The sequence below is a fragment of the Oryza sativa genome, chromosome 1, assembly GCF_034140825.1.
Source record: "Oryza sativa Japonica Group chromosome 1, ASM3414082v1".
Classification (NCBI taxonomy): Eukaryota; Viridiplantae; Streptophyta; class Magnoliopsida; order Poales; family Poaceae; genus Oryza; species Oryza sativa.
The window spans coordinates 41,512,461-41,529,737 of record NC_089035.1 but is presented as its reverse complement, the minus strand read 5'-3'; the positions used below and the strand labels follow the sequence as shown (position 1 = coordinate 41,529,737).

The 17,277-nt window shown below is 42.4% G+C and overlaps 4 protein-coding genes across 4 annotated transcripts; 2 read left to right on the top strand and 2 right to left on the bottom strand.

Annotated features, from left to right (window-relative positions):
- Positions 1–3,523: 3,523 nt before the first annotated feature.
- Positions 3,524–3,841, bottom strand: LOC107275521 (protein LURP-one-related 4). The gene has a single exon (XM_015784700.1). It carries the CDS (start codon positions 3,839–3,841, stop codon positions 3,524–3,526), a length of 318 nt encoding a protein of 105 aa, XP_015640186.1.
- Positions 3,842–4,217: 376 nt separating this feature from the next.
- Positions 4,218–5,494, bottom strand: LOC107278086 (protein LURP-one-related 3). Its single transcript, XM_015784689.2, has 2 exons — positions 5,136–5,494; positions 4,218–4,831 (listed from the first exon to the last, which is right to left on the bottom strand). The coding sequence occupies exons 1-2, from the start codon at positions 5,397–5,399 to the stop codon at positions 4,442–4,444; spliced, it is 654 nt and encodes a 217-aa protein (XP_015640175.1). The 5' UTR covers positions 5,400–5,494; the 3' UTR covers positions 4,218–4,441.
- Positions 5,495–9,238: 3,744 nt separating this feature from the next.
- LOC107276721 (protein LURP-one-related 11) lies at positions 9,239–10,541 on the top strand. Its single transcript, XM_015779500.3, has 2 exons — positions 9,239–9,594; positions 9,859–10,541. Exons 1-2 carry the CDS (start codon positions 9,334–9,336, stop codon positions 10,246–10,248), a joined length of 651 nt encoding a protein of 216 aa, XP_015634986.1. The 5' UTR covers positions 9,239–9,333; the 3' UTR covers positions 10,249–10,541.
- Positions 10,542–13,706: 3,165 nt separating this feature from the next.
- On the top strand, positions 13,707–16,914 carry LOC4326818 (thiamine pyrophosphokinase 1-like). The gene is made up of 6 exons (NM_001408973.1): positions 13,707–14,177; positions 14,296–14,392; positions 15,223–15,295; positions 16,068–16,169; positions 16,264–16,513; positions 16,601–16,914. The coding sequence occupies exons 1-6, from the start codon at positions 14,021–14,023 to the stop codon at positions 16,714–16,716; spliced, it is 795 nt and encodes a 264-aa protein (NP_001395902.1). The 5' UTR covers positions 13,707–14,020; the 3' UTR covers positions 16,717–16,914.
- Positions 16,915–17,277: the final 363 nt, after the last annotated feature.

The following is a 17,277-nucleotide window of genomic DNA, read 5'->3' as shown; positions in this document are numbered from 1 at the left end:
CCACCAAACAAAGTGCATACCAAGCCAAAATAAAAAAAAGTGGCACGGCCCAGTCACGTGACTCCACGTAAGAAAACGACAGCACACACACAACAACAGCCAACACAAGAAAACCAAACCACATGCAAAGAACATGACCAAACAGATAAAATGCAAAGAGAAACTTTTCTTACCCCAGAGCCTGCGCACCCAACACTCACCCATCAGCAAGACCAAACAGCTAGATGAACTGCAAGAGGCAACCCCCAAAAAGGAAAATAAGTTTCTGCAAAATGCTAGCGACAGCAAATGCCTCTCTTTTGCCAGATCTATTATACCAGATCAGATCACCAGAAAGTCCACCGAAGCAACAGGGTGAAGTAAACCAAGAACAACCAATCACAGCAGCAAAGCCCTTCTCAAATCACCTACAAAATACATGCAATTCGCTCAGGATCTATGGAAACCCCCAAGCAAACCATCGGTAAGTAATTCATCCGTACAAACCTTGCGTTCGCCATTATCGCTCAGCAAAGCATGTCGACGAACACACCGAAGGAGAAGAGGAACAGCGAATGGCAAGGAGTAGAAGGCGAGGGAGCAGAAAACCTTGCAGCAAGCACAGGGAAAGTGTTCCTCTTTCACCGGCGTTAAACATGAACAGTTCAGCCTATACCTCGACCCGTATCTGTGTAAACCCTGCCCACACCACAAGCGCTATCCAACCAGCTGTATGGCCCACCCAGCAACGAGCCAATATCCGTGAACCGAGTGCACCCGAGTGCACGCAACAAACCACACACTGACCGTGCCACGTTCCGTCGTACATAGCAGGAGCACACGCAGCTCGAGAAAACTCCCGGCGCACCACAGACACATTGGCCAAGCCCCACATCCCAGTGCCCGTAGCAAGCACACTGGTCCATGGACACATCCCATACACAAGTTTTACCCTAGGATCCCGTATCTCCACTACCATTACGGCAGGAAGAGCGCACGATGGTGGCCCACAAAGAACTGTGGCGAGGGCCCGCCTGCCATTGACACAGATCATGTGCACCACGCTCACGAAAGCCATCTCTACTGGTCCACTGCTCCAACCTCGCATGCATGTCCGCCCTGACACTCCACTGCTCCAACCTCGCATGCATGTCCGCCCTAACACACAACACCGATTGGCCAAAACAGCCAACACCGAGTGCACTGGACCCATTCAGTTAGAGCCACATTGGCATAGAGTTATGGACCATAGGAGATGTCCACGCATGAACACACGCATAGGCACGTAGACCAACGTGTCAATCTCCTGTTCGCAAACGCCTCAGCACGGTTAAACCAAGGCCCAAACGCCACATCAAATAAGCACGGCCCATCCGCGATCCAACGGCCAGAAAGAAACGAACACACGCATAGGCACGCATAGGTGTGTAGACTAACGTGTCGATCTCCTGTTTGCAAGCCCATCAACACGGTTAAAGGAAGGGCCAAACGCCACATCAAATAGGCGCCGTCCATCCACGATCCAACGGCTAGAAAGAGGCGAACGGAGGCGCAGCAAAACCAGCCGCTCTAACGCTCCGCGTCGACGTGGATAGCGCCGGAAGCGAGCACACCACCCCCGAAACGCTGTGAGCGCAGCAAACAAGAGTCAGTATTCATATAGACGATCAGAACCGCAACTCCACTAAAATCACAAGTAGCAAACATGGCGAGCTCTTCCAATGTCGCTGTGAACTCTCTTGCTGGCCATGTCATCGCAGAAAAATTGAAAAGGGGAACTATCTTGTCTACAAGGCACAAGTTGTCCCTCCCGTCCATGGTGCTCGGCTGGAAGGATACCTGACCAACGCAAGCAAGGCCCCAGATGCTGAATTCAGCTCCTCTGAGAAAGATGGCAAGACCATCGTGCAACCAAATCTAGCCTATGAAGCGTGGATTGCTTCAGATCAAAAAGTTCTCCGATATCCTAAAATACTTGTCGCTTTAAGTTCTTGTTCGTAACGTTTAATCATTCGTCTTATTCAAAAAAGTATGAAATTATTATTTATTTTGTTTGTGACTTACTTTATTATGAAAAGTAATTCAAGTATGACTTATCCTTTTATATTTGCACTAATTTTTCAAATAAGACGAATGGTTAAACGTTGCAAGTAAAAAATCAAAGCGACCACTTATTTAGAACGAGGTAGTACATCGTTTCTTCTTTTTCAAAGGAAGTACTAACTCAAGTTCTCAACTTATCAACTGTTGCAGAAGTGTCGGGAAAGCACATCTTGTTCCTGTCTAGGAGGTTTACGCGCAGCTCCAAAGGTTCGAGAACCGGATGAATGAAGCTGTGACAAGAGGTGGTGAACTCTTTGGCCAACATCGCCAAGCGCAGTGAACGCAACGGTGGTTGCTTCAACTTCAATCGAGGTGGCAGGACAGCCGCAGATGGTGGTGGTCGTGGTCGCGGCAGAGGCCATGGTCGCAACAACACTGGAGGCTTTGGAGGCCGTACATGCAACGCCAACAACAAACATCCTCTTTGTCAACTTTGCAGAAAAACAGTCCACACTGTCTTTGATTGTTGGTACAGGTTTGACAAGAGTTCGTTCCAACCGAGAGAAGTGTTGCTGCCGTCTCCAACTTGTATGGGGTTGACATCAACTGATACATTGATACCGGTGCAACGGACCACATCACCGTGAGATAGAGAAGTTGACGGTTCGTGACAAGTATAACGACAAGGATCAAGTCCATACGGCAAGTGAATCAGGTATGGATATTGATCACACTGGCCATTCAATTGTTCATATATATGCCTCTAGTAATCACAAGTTATTCTTCAAAAATATTCTACATGTTCCAAAGGCAAAAAAAGAAAAAAAAATCTTGTTTCAGTTCATCGCTTTCTCTATGATAATCATTCCTTTTTAGAAGTTCACCCGTTCTATTTTTTGATAAAAGATCGGGTCACGAAGAACACGCTTCTTAAAGGGTGGTGTCGCCATGGCCTCTATCCCCTTCCTTCAGCATCCAGAGAGGGCTATGGAGTCATAAAACCTACTGTCATTGGGTGGCATGATCGCCTAGGACATCCATCCTAGTCCACGGTAAAAAAAAAATTTCGGACACCCCACGTTAAAAAAAAAAGAAAAGTAGCCTTGTCATGTCTTGAACACCCCAAAATGCTGCATTTTTTTTACAGATCACAGGACACAGATGTTACTACTTACTACCAATGCTGCAATTTCCTATGAGAAGTTTTATCAGCGACCAAAATCAGTTGCTAAAAATGTTAAATTTCAAATTTATTCAATGCAAATTTGACAACGTATAATCTTTTAGGGTTAGTGAGTAAACACTCCTTCTTCTGACCTAAAATGTAGTGGGCATGTTTCGAATAGTCCGGCAAGCTCTAAGATAGCAGGGCCTGCAGCAGCCGCAGTTGCAGTCCCACCTTGCCAAACAGGCCCAACATTTTTTTAGCTATATTTAGATATACAATATATATATAATTAGACACTAATATATTTTGAAATGGATGTAGCCGCGTATATAATCAGATGCAGCGGTCAAGGAGGCCGCAGACGACCATGAGCCCTACAACTAGCAGCCGATCCGCAGTGGGGCCCACTGTCAGGCTCAGAACGTCGTCTCTGAGAACAACCCCTGTGTCCGTCTGCTTCCTCCTGATCTCCGCAAGAACCTCACCTCCTGCGCTGATGATTCTGTACTCCAACTTGTGTGACGCGCCGTCGATGATCCTGTACACCTCTCCGGTCAGAGCAACCTCGACCGCAGCTCTGACATTGTATCGCCCTTCCTTCTTCAAAATCTTGTACTCCTTCTGCACCCTGAACCATGGCTGATCTTCCATGGTTGCAGCGGCATCGCCATTATTGTTGTTGCAGCTACAAAAGTGTGGTGAACAAATTGCTAGCCATAAAGTATGGCAAAGTTGGCAAGAGAATTAAGTCTATGATATATAGGACGTGCTATTAAAAAAGTGTGGCAAGCCATAACTGTGACAGTAAATCAAACACATACCTAACAAACTTTAGCAGCCTGGTGTGGAAAAGTATGGCCATGAACCAAACACCCACTTCATATCTTTATCCTTGATGAAAAGTTTTAACTAGGAACGTAGTACTAGTTAACTTATCCATCTTTCTGCAGACTGGAGGCATTTGGCATTCAGATATTGTAATTTAACTTTATCAATCCTAGTGGGAACAAATAAGCATGGGAGAAAGTGGAAACAACACTCTGAATCTTCTTAAACTCTAAAGTACATAGAAAACCCAACAACTGAAGTAAAAAAAAACACAAACTGAAAAGGCGAGAGTAGCACCTCCTTTCTCCCTCACAAAGACTACTTTATCCTTCAGTCATCAATTTCAAATTTAATTAACGCAAATTTGACCACATATTTTTGTATGGGTTAGTGAGCAATTTTCTTCCAGTGTGTATAGTATAATCAGATGCAGCGGTCAAGGAGGCCACAGACGACCATGAGCCCTACGACAAGAAGCCGATCCGCGGTGGGGCCCACTGTCAGTGTCAGAACATCGTCTCCCAGCACAACCCCTGCGTCCGTCTGCTTCCTCCTGATCTCCGCAAGAACCTCGCCTCCTGCGCCAACGATTCTATACTCCGATTTATGTGACGCGCCGTCGATGATCCTGTACACCTCTCCGCTCAGAGCAACCTCGACCACGGCTCTGACATTGTATCGCCCTTCCTTCTTCAGAATCTTGTACTCCTTCTGCACCCTGAACCATGGCTGATCTTCCATGGTTGCAGCAGCATCGCCATTATTGTTGTTGCAGCAGGAGTAGCCTTGCCATGTCTTGAACACTCCAAAATTCTGCAATTTTTTTTTCAGATTCACAGGACACAAATGTTAATATGTTATGTTACTACCAATGCTGTAATTTCCTATGAGAAGTTTTATCAGCAACCAAACGATATATTTGCAAACAATAATTAATTTGTGAATAAAACTTTTATGTACGTGTTCTTAGCGAACTAAAAGTAAAGGCTGAAAAATAAACTTCGATAAGAAAACCTCAAAATCAGCTTCAAATTTAAGGTTGAAAATTCAAATCTTGGCTGATAAGTTTAAGCATAAGCGAAAAGACGAGGCCGTCAATTTCACATCTTCAATGTACCTTCTTGAGTAGCTTCAAGAGCGTCTTGCCGCCGCTGTCCATGACGAACACCTCGCGGCTGCGCCTGCAGGCGTAGTTGTCGACGCGGTAGGCGGCGCGGCCGTCCTGGCCGTACACCGTGCATCCGCGGCCGTTGAACACCAGCGATTTCATCCACACCGTGTAACAAACCTGCTTCTTCTCCTGATGATCTGAATCCTTAGGGCTAGCAGAGGAGTGCAGGTGTGCAGAGACCGGCTGGATCCTAGGAGGAGCAATGGCCATTTCCTGACGAAATGAGGCGATGGCTGATGAGTTCAGGTTGATCAGGTTCAGGTTCAGATTTGCAGATTTGCAATGGCTCAGATGAATTAATACATTAGATGCATATATATATATAGCCATGGCTCATGCAGTTCAGCAATGTGCGTTGCATGGTCTGGTGACTGCAATAATGCTCACTTTTGTGTCAAAGATATCTGTTTTTCTTAGAATTAGATTGATTATTCTGCATGCAATGTTCACAAGGGTTTTATGAGCAAGATTTGTTTAGCTAGCCAGGGATCAGATACTGTACTGGTAGTGTACTAGCCCCTCTTTTGTTGGCTTTTGAAGTGGATGCTACATGTGTAGTACTATAATACATTCTCTACATTTGTACATATATCACGTGGATTTCCATGTGTGTATATGTGTAGTATAATATACTACCTGAATCCTTTTCAAGCGTGGTGTGCTCTTTTCTTTGCGTGTATCGATTCAGGCGAACTGCTCAAACGTGAAAAATTATAATTTATATCAGAAAAACAGTGTCTTTTATGGCTTTTGTAGTAGTGTGTCTGAGGGTGTGTTTAGTTGGGGAAAAGAAAATTTTTTGGTGTCACATCGGACGTTTGATCGGATGTCGGAAGGGGTTTTCAGACTCGAATGAAAAAACTAATTTCAGAACTCGCCGGGAAACCGCGAGACGAATCTTTTGAACCTAATTAAGCTGTCATTAGCACACGTGGGTTACTGTAGCACTTATGGCTAATCACGGACTAATTAGGCTCAAAAGATTCGTCTCGCTATTTCCCCCATAACTGTGCAATTAGTTTTTCTTTTTATTTGTATTTAATACTCCATGTATGTGTCCAAAGATTCAATATGATGTTTTTGCGAAAAACTTTTTGGAAACTAGACGGGCCCTGAATGAGAGGATCTGTATTTCAGGTTTCAGTCTTTCAGAGGGAGTATCCAGAAAACAGTGTGGTTGCTAACTTTTCTTGACTTGTGGTTGGTCACTTGTTCTAGATCTGTCTTTCAGAGGTTGGTCACTTGTTCTATTTCAGGTTTCAGTCTTTCAGAGGAAGTATCCAGAAAACAATTGTTCATGCTCTGCACAAGATACACATTGCTTTAGCCCTCTCAAACTTCGATTTCTTCATGTGATCGCTCTATATGTGTTAGTAGCTTTACACTTCTATGAGAAAGGGAGAATATTGTAGCTTTGCAATTTAGTACTACTACAGGAGAATAACTGTGCATCATGCAAGACATTGGACAGGTGAATTTCTTCTTTTTGAAAAGTGATCACTCCATGGATATGCCTTTATTTTTTTCTTCTTTCAAAATGCTGCCCTCTTTACTAGTAGTACTAGGCTGTGTTTAGATCCAAAGTTTAGATCCAAACTTCAATCATTTTCCATCACATCAACCTGTCATACACACACAACTTTTCAGTCACATCATCTTCAATTTCAACCAAAATCCAAACTTTGTACTGAACTAAACACAGCCCTAGTTAAAATAAGACCAGAATGTTCCTACAAGCAGTTACACAAAATTGTTATTTGACCAACTGTCTGAAGAGCAACCATGGAATCTGTACATGAAAAATGATCCTTTATTCCTTTAATTTTTCACCAACAGCTATCCATCAATTTACATTGATCTGATTAATAGCATGTTAAAGTCGCAGGGTATAAAAACAATTTCAGTCAGACACTTGTTATGTTTAAGGCATCACAGAACTCATTTGAAACTCCAACATTCCAAACAAGCCTTAAAAACTATCACTATTAAACAATTTTATAATATGCAAACAATGGCATTACGTACTGTACTAATCCAAACGTTAAGGTGTCATTTTCTTTTAATTTCTTTTAGTTTGCGCGAGAGAAGTTTGGAGAAAAAGCGTAAGGTTCGGTCAGCAAAGGTTTGGTTTTCTTTGCTGATTAGCTAATATTAAATCCCATCTTCGCTTGCTGAATTTCATTTCCCAGAAAGATTCGATCTGTCCCATATAAATTATATTAGTACTGTATTATGTAAGCATGGGTTTTGTGCCTTGGAACAAAATAATTCAAAGTCTTCCAAAGTTCAATGGCACATCTCAGGGTGCTACCATATCTACCAAATAATTTATGCTCATTATTAGCTTGGTAAACTGCACAAGACTCCCAGTTTTTTGGCAGCCCTTGCTTTGTTTAGTGCTGTACCTTGTGAGCATCTTGTCCATACTACTAATGAAAATTAAAATAGAAGATGATTTGCTTAATTCAATACTACTAATGATCGGCATGTATGTCCATTTTATGCCATCACCAGGATTAGACATTTCCCAAAAAGCAGGAAGCTCTTGAAACCTAACAAAATAAAAACCTGACAAATTAAACAAGTGCATGCATTGTAGGCAAGATTAGGAAAACTTTAGTGATTAATTTTATGGTACTCTGTCATGTGTGGATAAGTGATCTTCGTAAGCAAAGTAGGATGAGAAGGTGAGACACTGAGACTGTTGATGACATCAGAGAAAGTTGGAACAACAATAGAAATTAAATCGGCCTCCCAGACGAGTCCATGAAAGATGAGAGAAAATTAAGCTTTACTTAGGTCTGGGTACTTATCCTGGTTTATATATTGTCACCAAATTAATAGAACAATCTGCAGTTACGATCGATGTGATCAGTTCGATCGCACATGTTACACATTTCGAGTGATGACCTTTGTTCTAAAAAAATGCTACACATTTCGATGAGATGGAAGTTCAAGCTCTCTGTACTATGCAACAGTGTTAATTATCATCTTCTCAGCAACTTCTGCTGCTAAATTATGAGAGCAGATCGTCCTTGATTGAAGGAGCACTACGTACTTGTATATTTGTGTGGAAAATTCAACAGAAGAACTTGCTTTCATTTTTATGGATTCATTTACACTTCAAACCTTTTCTCCCTAGCTTTCGGAGCGCATGTGAACACGCCTGTCAAAGCACACGTCCACACACTGAGCTGTAACCTGTTAACTACCTTTTCCAAATCTTGCACATACTAGTAGCCAGGAGTAGTATTTACCTCTGTAAGCACAACCGTGTGCTTCTAATTTGTACCCCATGATTTGTTCAGTTAAATAGGGGAACATATCATATGCATATAGGTCTTCACGTGCACTACATATTGTTGAAATTAACTAATAAATATTCAAAAAAGATATTGAAAAAAAGTTCATATGTACCTTTTTATATTACAACTATGTGTAAAAAAAGTCTCATGTTCAAACTTATCATATATAGGGAAAAAGATAGAATTCTACCATATTTATACTCTTAAAACTATCATATTTTTTATTTTTTAAAACTAAAATATAATGAACTTGAGATTAAAACTTTACACATGAGTATAATATTATTGGAACAGACACAATTTTTTTTAGAATTATTTGTTACCTTTGTTAGTTGGTATGCACGATTTAGGTTTATGTTAACTAATATTACATTTAAGCTATCTTTTTGAAACTAGTACCCACAAGGGCCCCAATAGAATATTACAGGATTTTTTTTATAGAGATTAAGTAAAAAGTTCTAATATATTTTAAAAATCCTTTGCTCTAAAGAAACCACAAACATGAAATTAGTCTGAGCAAGAGTGCACTAGGCAAAAATGTGATGCTAATCGCTCAATTAATAGTACAGTCTACGGAGAATAGTGAGTGACTAGTCCAAAGCTAGATCGAGCATAAACAAATTTAGCATTAACACTTTATTCTATCATATCGCGTGACACATACGAGTGCGTACCCAAATTTAATTTAATCCTCCAAAAAACAGATTTTAAAAAAAAATTAGAACACAACCACCTTTAAATACGCGAGGCCACAGCCACTGACACCATCCATCCTCCCTAACCATCTCATTGCTGCCGCAGCAGCAGCCGAGCAATCATCTTCTCGATCGATCCCGGCAATGGCCAAGATCCAGCCCCTTCCGGCAGCCTCGCCGTCGGCGGAGTGGCACCATGGCGACGGCGGCGGCGGCGGTGTGCAGGGGAAGCAGGCGGTGTACACGGTGTGGATGAAGTCGCTGGTGTTCAACGGCCATGGCTGCACGGTGTACGGCTCCGACGGCCGCGTCGCCTTCCGCGTCGACAACTACGGCTGCAGGGGCAGCCGCGACGTCTTCTTCATGGACACCGCCGGCACCACCCTCATCGGAATCCAAACCAAGGTACCAATCGATATATGAGGCTGTTCATGAGAGATTTTAGCTGCTACAGCTTCTTTTAGAATTAAAAGTTCCCTAAACAATATAGCTTTGCTTTTAGTTCAGATAATAAGAAGCTGTAATTTTAGAATCTAGAAAATAAACTAAAAGTTACGAGCTAGGAAACCCAACTTTTCCAGATTATCTCCTAGATTATCGTAAACTTGCTAGTGATATGTTTTTAGCCTGATTCGCTTAGCCAATCGATCGCCATTGTTGTGCGTGCAGAGCTTCGGGATGATGAAGAGATGGGAGGCGAGCCGGCACCACGGCGGCGAGAAGGAGACGACGACGGCGACGGTGACGACGCCGTGGTTCAGAGTGCAGAGGGGCCGAGGTCCAGGAGGAGCCATGGCCACCGTGACGCTGCATGGCGGCGTCGGGATGGCGTACAGGATCGACGGGTGCCCGAGCAAATCGGAGTACAGGATCAGCCGCGGCGGCGGCGGCGGCGGCGGCGGCGACGGCGAGGTGGTGGCGGAGGTGGCGAGGAAGCAGACGGCGTCGGGGGTGGTGCTCGGTGAGGACGTGCTGACGCTGACAGTGGGCCCGGGTGCGGATCACCTCCTCGTCTTGGGATTGGTCGTCGTGTGTGGCCTCATCAGCCGTGCTATGTGACTCTACAACCACAAGAACGAATTTGTTCTTGTTTTTTTCCTTTTTTTTCTTTTCTTTTATTTTAAAAACTTCTTTTAAAAAATATATTTTATTGCTGGTTTAGATGGTAGATGAAGACACCAGTTTGAAATTGGGATTGAGTTTGTTTGTAGGGAACAGTTTAGACAAGGTTTTTCACCAAGCTGTGGACGGTAGTCCCTCTTGTGGTGGATGTTTTTTTTCCCCTTCTAGGGGTTTGTCTGAACAATCATTAAGATTGGAATATATAAGTACAGAGTTTTTTTTTTTGGTGATGATGTAATTTCTCTTCTCTAATGTTTTCTCATTGCTATTGCTGTCATACAATTATTATGTGGCCATGCTTTGACATACTAATAGGGAAAAGGGTATCACTTTCAGAGTTTACAGGTTAAGAACTAGGTGCTTCTCATCATCCAAGTTCATGCACCCTGGACTCGGCCTACATGGATAACATATCCACAAATATTTTAGTACAATGCTCTTAAGACCCAATTTGGACTCTGTTTATGTCCTTTATGATAACAATTCGGTACTGAGAGTACAGCAGGACAGTGACTCAACTACACAAGACAGTCTATCATATTCAGTGTGATTACTATACCACAAAACATATGATACAGCCTACAGAAGGCGTAGTTTACCAGGACGAGAGGTTCATTACGGCACACAACCACAAATACACTGCATATATAAACAAATCGCCATCTCACTTTAAAACTTAGGGCTGGTTTGGTTTGATATCTAAATTAGTCTTACCAATATTTGATAATTTTAATAGTGTTTAGTGTCTACTTGGTTTGAAGCCAAATTTTAGCATGCCTAAAAAATAGGCCATTTTAATAGTGAGTTTAGGCTATTTTGGTTTTAATCCAAACATAACTTTACCTTACTAAAATTAGTCATGTCAAAACTTATCAAAATTTAGCATTGATAAATTTGGTAATATCTATTTAGACCAGAAACCAAACCAACCCTTAATTAAACAACGTCCGTCCATTTCGTTGTATTATTAAACGCATCGGTTTAAGTTTTATAATTAAGGTTGCCTGGCTGGCTGCTTACTGCAGAAACGAGCGGCACGCATGTGAGCTGAGAAATCAAAAGAGTTTTGATGCTGCTGCTGCTGATTACGCCATGAAAGCTACGCGCGAGCAGCAGCAGCAGCAGAGGCGGCAAGGAGGGAAGGGAATACTAGGCTAGCTAGCGAATTGCTTGCATCATGTAGCGTTGTCGTGTTGCATTCCTATGTACAGGTTGGTCAGGTCTCGCCAGCTAACTATGCCGGCGATGGACGTGTGTGTGTCGGGTGGTCTATGTACACTAGCTTACCAAGGTTGGGTTCCATTCCGGTGATCACTCGAAGCCGGGTGATATATGCCACAGTACTGGTATAAGTGGTGGAGCCAGCGAAATCATCGAAATGCTATCGCACAAATATGTTTGGTTAAATTACCACTTTCAATCGCGGTGTCTGTATCAAAATATCATTCCGGATGAACTTGCTCGTGGGCTCTTTTTTTTCGAGGGAAAAGAACAGGAGCTCTGTCAATTTCAATTTAGGGGGGAGAAAAAACAAAGTTTTTACAACATACAGCCTCCAGGATTAGGTGAACTCCCTGGAAGAAATACTCATGGGCTTTTATTCTTCCTCCCTCCAGTACCATTTGTATTGTTGAAGAAGCGGCGGCAACCGTGCACTACGGGTAAGCCTCCACCTTAGCCCTGCTGAAGTTGCACGGGACAGGAAGAGGAAGGAGGAGCACAAGAGCCTTGAGCGAGCTAGGCGTCGTCGCTAGGCCTCCACCACTAGTGTCCTATGCTTGCATGCTCACCACACCGGTGCCATCCATCATGTGTTGCAGTTAGCAAGATGTATCGAGCCGCTGTTGATCCCTAAGTTAGTTACCGCCACTCCCATGAAAACCCTAGCCTCGATAACTTATTGCCGGTTAGTACGGGGAGGACCACCCTTATAACATGTGGTATAGGGTTTAATTGGAAAGGGTCAGCAGCTCCAACTAGCCATCTTGGTCGTCCATCTCGATTTGGCTCGCGCACTCCTCAGATTCTCTCCAACCATTAGGGAAGATGATAGAGTTGAGGATGATGAGGACAGTTTCCATCCTAAAATGGTATTGCATTATATGCTATTCCCTCTATCTTAAGATATAAGCATTTTTAGAATAGTGTAAAGTCAAACTTTTTAAATTTTGACTATTAATAGCAAAAAGTCTAAAAAGATTAATCATATAAATTTGATGTTACTATATTTATCATTAAATGAACTATCATAATATGCAACTTTTTTTATTTGAAATATTTTACTTTTGTAGATATTATTGGTCAAAGTAATATCTTGTAGACCGTGTCGAGACTCAAAAATGCTTATCTTTTGAGGAAGCCCATTTATGCATTGATATTTTGGTGGAGCTTATCTTTTTTTAGGCATAATCCTAAATTCCTCGCCATTAAGCTTGTATGAATCAAAACACTCAAGTTTATATGACGCCGCGTAACATTTCATCATCGTTCATCTTATTAATTTTTTTAATTTTGTTGTGACGTGTTTTATCATAAAAAAATCTATAATGGATCTGTTTGGAGGATATTTGCTGCGGCGCTGGGCCATCCTAGATTTGAACGAGAGACCTAGCTCACCCGTGAAGTAAATCACCGTCCCTACGATCCAACCAATTGGCTATGCTTGTATTGTACTATTGTTGCTGTAGCAGCTGCGGCGTCATATTCCAATCATAACTTATCATTTTACATATTTAAATTATTCTTTTAATAAATAAAACGAACGATACAATGTGATACCAAATGTTAGACAACATCCTACATTTCACCGTTTCGGAACGGAGGGATAATAAGGCCTTATTTAGTCAAAAAAAATTTTGTCTAAAAACGTCACATCGAATATTTGAACACATGCATGAAGCATTAAATATAAATTAAAAAAATAATTGCACAATTTGTATGGAAATCGCGAGACGAATCTTTTGAGCCTAGTTAGTTCATGATTAGCTATAAGTGTTACAGTAACCTAGATATGCTAATGACGGATTAATTAGGCTTAATAAATTCGTCTCGCAGTTTTCAGGCGAGTTATGAAATTAGTTTTTTCATTCGTGTCTGAAAACCCTTCCAACATCCAGTCAAACATCAGATATGACATCCAAAACTTTACTTTTTGCGAACTAAATAGGGCCTTAGTAGAGTACTCCGCCCGTCTCCTAATATAAGGGATTTTGATATTTTGCTTACACTGTTTGACTATTCGTCTTATAATTTTTTTTGGAATTATTATTTATTTTATTTGTGACTTACTTTATTATCAAAGTATTTTAAGTATAACTTTTATTTTTTATATTTGCATAAATTTTTTGAATAAGATGAGTGATTAAATAGTGCAAGTAGAGGGAGTACGTTTTAGCATGAAGAGAGTAGGCTATTTATCGCTTTGACTGTTCTACATCTTGCCTCGCCGTGCACCGCAGTCCGCCGCACTACCAGCGCCGGCGCTTACCGTCGTTACCGACGCAGCCTCGCCTACACTACACCCTCGATCCTTCCCCAACCACCACCGCAGCAAATACACCGCCGCGGCGCCGCGCCTCTTGGAGGCTTCGACGCGCGCCCAAAAAGCGACCGCGGCTTCCCGTTCCCGAACACCACCACCCCTCCCCCGAATCGAATCCAATCAAATCCAATCGAATCGCCTCTCCGTCCTCCGCGGCGGCGGGCCGCCATGCCGCTGCCGACGATGACCCACTCCTCCTCCTTCCTCCGCCTCCCCGCCACCTCCTCGCCGCACCCGCCGCCCGCGGATGATGCTTCCGCGGCCTACGCCGTCGTCGTCCTCAACCAGCGCCTGCCCCGCTTCGCCCCCCTCCTCTGGGACCGCGGTATCCTTCTTCTTCTTTGCCTCGATGATGCCCTTCGTTCGCTTTTTTAGGTTTGGTGTGGGCTGGCTGACTGATGATGACGTGGTTTGTGGTGTGTCGTGGTGGGTGGCGAGAGCAGCGCGGCTGCGGGTGTGCGCCGACGGGGGTGCCAACCGGGTGTTCGATGGAATGCCGGAGCTGCTGCCCGCCGAGGACCCGGACCAGGTCCGCATGAGGTGACCGATAGTTTCCAGCTTTATTTATCCCCCCCCCCCCCCCCCCCCCCCTACTGTTCTTTGTTTGCATGTGTCCTCTCCTCGCGCGTTTTGAGTCAGGCTTGGCGGTCATGATGGAATGCGTGGGAGGCGAGTGAATCTTGTTTTCGTTAGTATTTCATTATGCAGAGGAGTGAAACTGTAAATGTTGTCATGGAAGCGAGTACTGTCTAGCTGAACCAGATACCACTAGTTAAGTGTTATTTCTCGATATGTTTATCTCCCATGCTTTACATGTTTCCGTTATTATATGTTTAAGCAAATGCTGAAGTTCCCCTGATATGTTCAAGTTGAGTAATTTAGTATGCAACACCTTATAGATGTTAATTTCCTGTTGGGTTATGGTTTAGTGCTTTAGCTAACGAAGTGCTCTTTCATTTGATGAACTCTGTTAAAAGTTTTGTTCTTATCTGCATGATTGCTAGTTTTGTTTTCGGTGAGCTTAGAATAACATTCTTAAATTAGCCGAAGTTGCCCTCACAGACCTGAATGTACGCGATATTGCGCCAAAGGCTATCTGAAGCCACACAAAATTACTCAAAATCTGGGATGAACTACAGGTCTAAAGCAGCTTCAACTTGTGTCTTCTTCACTATGAACTTTTTTTTCCTATCTTTGGTTGCCAAAGGTTTGGGAGACATTTATGCATCCAACAGAGGAGCATGGCTAGTTGATTTGCCATACCTGGTAGTTGGCAAGAGACTGTTTTCTTTAAATTGTTGGTTGGGTTTAAAGACAGCTTCTTTGTTGGGTGTTCATATATTTATTAATTTGTGCTCATCTTCCTGCAGGTACAAGCCAGATGTGATCAAAGGGGATATGGACTCAATAAGGCCAGAAGTGAAGGAATATTATTCCAATCTGGTAACTATTTTAAAAATCACTTCAAGTTGAAACTAGCTGCTAAGGCTGGATGTTAAACCAGCAATACTGTATGCAGCAACTGTCCAGGCAATTTTCACTGTAATGTGCAGAAATAAATTGATGTTGCTGGATGCAGTATTTTTGTATGTAATATATATTTGGAATTTTGGATGTCACAGGCTCACAGTTTAAGTCTTCTAATTTAGATGACTTTACTAATTACAGTAATATGTGAAGAATTATTTTCAATTTCCTTTGTGAAATCAGCATACTGAAATGATTTACAGTGACTAGGTTTTAAACATATCAATGTCCTTAAAAATCAGGAAGGTATAAACAGCATGCTTTATTTATATTTTAGCATTGCTGTTTAGGTAATCTGTATCTAAGAAAACAAAATGTGTATTGCATGGCCTGATACTGTATTATCTTTTTTTTTATTGAAATTGCATGCTCAGAGTACTGCTATATGTACGTCTCTATTTGTCTTTCTGGATATGTTGTTGATTGTCCACAAGAAGCTCATCTGCTTAACTAAAATATGTGCATTTTGTTTTGACCTGTTGACTGCTGTATATGTTATAACCACTTTCGAGAGGAACGATAGTAAGTTCAATAATGGGAGATCCGTATTTAGTTCAAGTTTTTTTTTTCTTTGTTTGCTATACACAGCTGATGCAATCTGCTTCAAGAATTAATATGTAACCTCCTAATTCTGATGAGCTTGACATTGTTCTTTGCCATCTAATAACACGCTGTTCTTCTGTTGCAGGGTGCCGAAATAGTTGATGAATCACATGATCAGGACACCACTGACCTGCATAAATGTGTATCATTTATCACCAGAAATCCACCTGGCTCTGAAGAGTCTAATGTACTGAGCTCAATTGTTAATCATAACAAGAATTTCAGAACCACCGACCACACAACATTAGCCTTACAAATTTTACTGTATTCTTTATCTGCAGCTGTATATTCTTGTTCTTGGTGCACTTGGAGGAAGGTTCGATCATGAGATGGGGAACATCAACGTGTTATATCGCTTCTCAAACATCAGGATTGTCCTCCTGTCTGATGACTGCTCAATCTTTCTGCTCCCAAAGACGCACAGCCACGAGATCCATATCGAGCGATCAATCGAGGGTCCTCATTGTGGATTGATTCCAATGGGTTCACCATCGGCTAGCACTACCACCACAGGGCTCCGGTGGAATTTAGGTATAAGCATCAAACTTTACAGTTCTTTGTTGTATCATGTATGGCAACAGCATCTGAACTGATAGTCATTCTGCACTTTGTCTTCAGATAATACTAGCATGAGCTACGGTGGACTGATAAGCACATCTAACATCGTGGAAGAGGAAACAGTTAGGATCACTTCAGATTCTGATCTGATTTGGACAATATCACTCCGGAACTGAGCTTTAAATTACCCATAAATGTATCTTGATCCAAATTTTGGCTCCTTAGTATAGCATGGATGGGCTACATTTTTGTAACTTAGATTTTTTTTTCACTGATCTACTGTTAGTAAACAGGAAAGGTATCCATATGTGTAAGCCTCTTGGACATGCATCCATTATAGAAAAAAATATTATTAACTGTGTTGTTCAATTCTCATTCCAGCCTTCTACTGCAATTTTCCTCCCCAAATTTTGAAGCATTTCATCGCAAAATTTAGAAGCTTTCGATGCAAAATTTGATTGTTTGATAGGGCATTTGGATGTTTCTAGGCGAGAAGCCACCATCATCCTACTAAGCAATTGACGCATATCATATGCAAGCAAGTGAAGTCCTTATCCACCCCAACCACCATCTCACTGCCAGTGGGCCCGAACCCCAGCAATTCGGAGGGGCCCCACCCTCAAATCCTGATATTTTTCCGGAGGCCCTCTTCCACTGCACCTGGGCCCCACATGGCCCCACCCCGTCGCGATCGCTTTTCTTCTCCCCCAAGACCAGAGATTACTTGCGCTTCGATT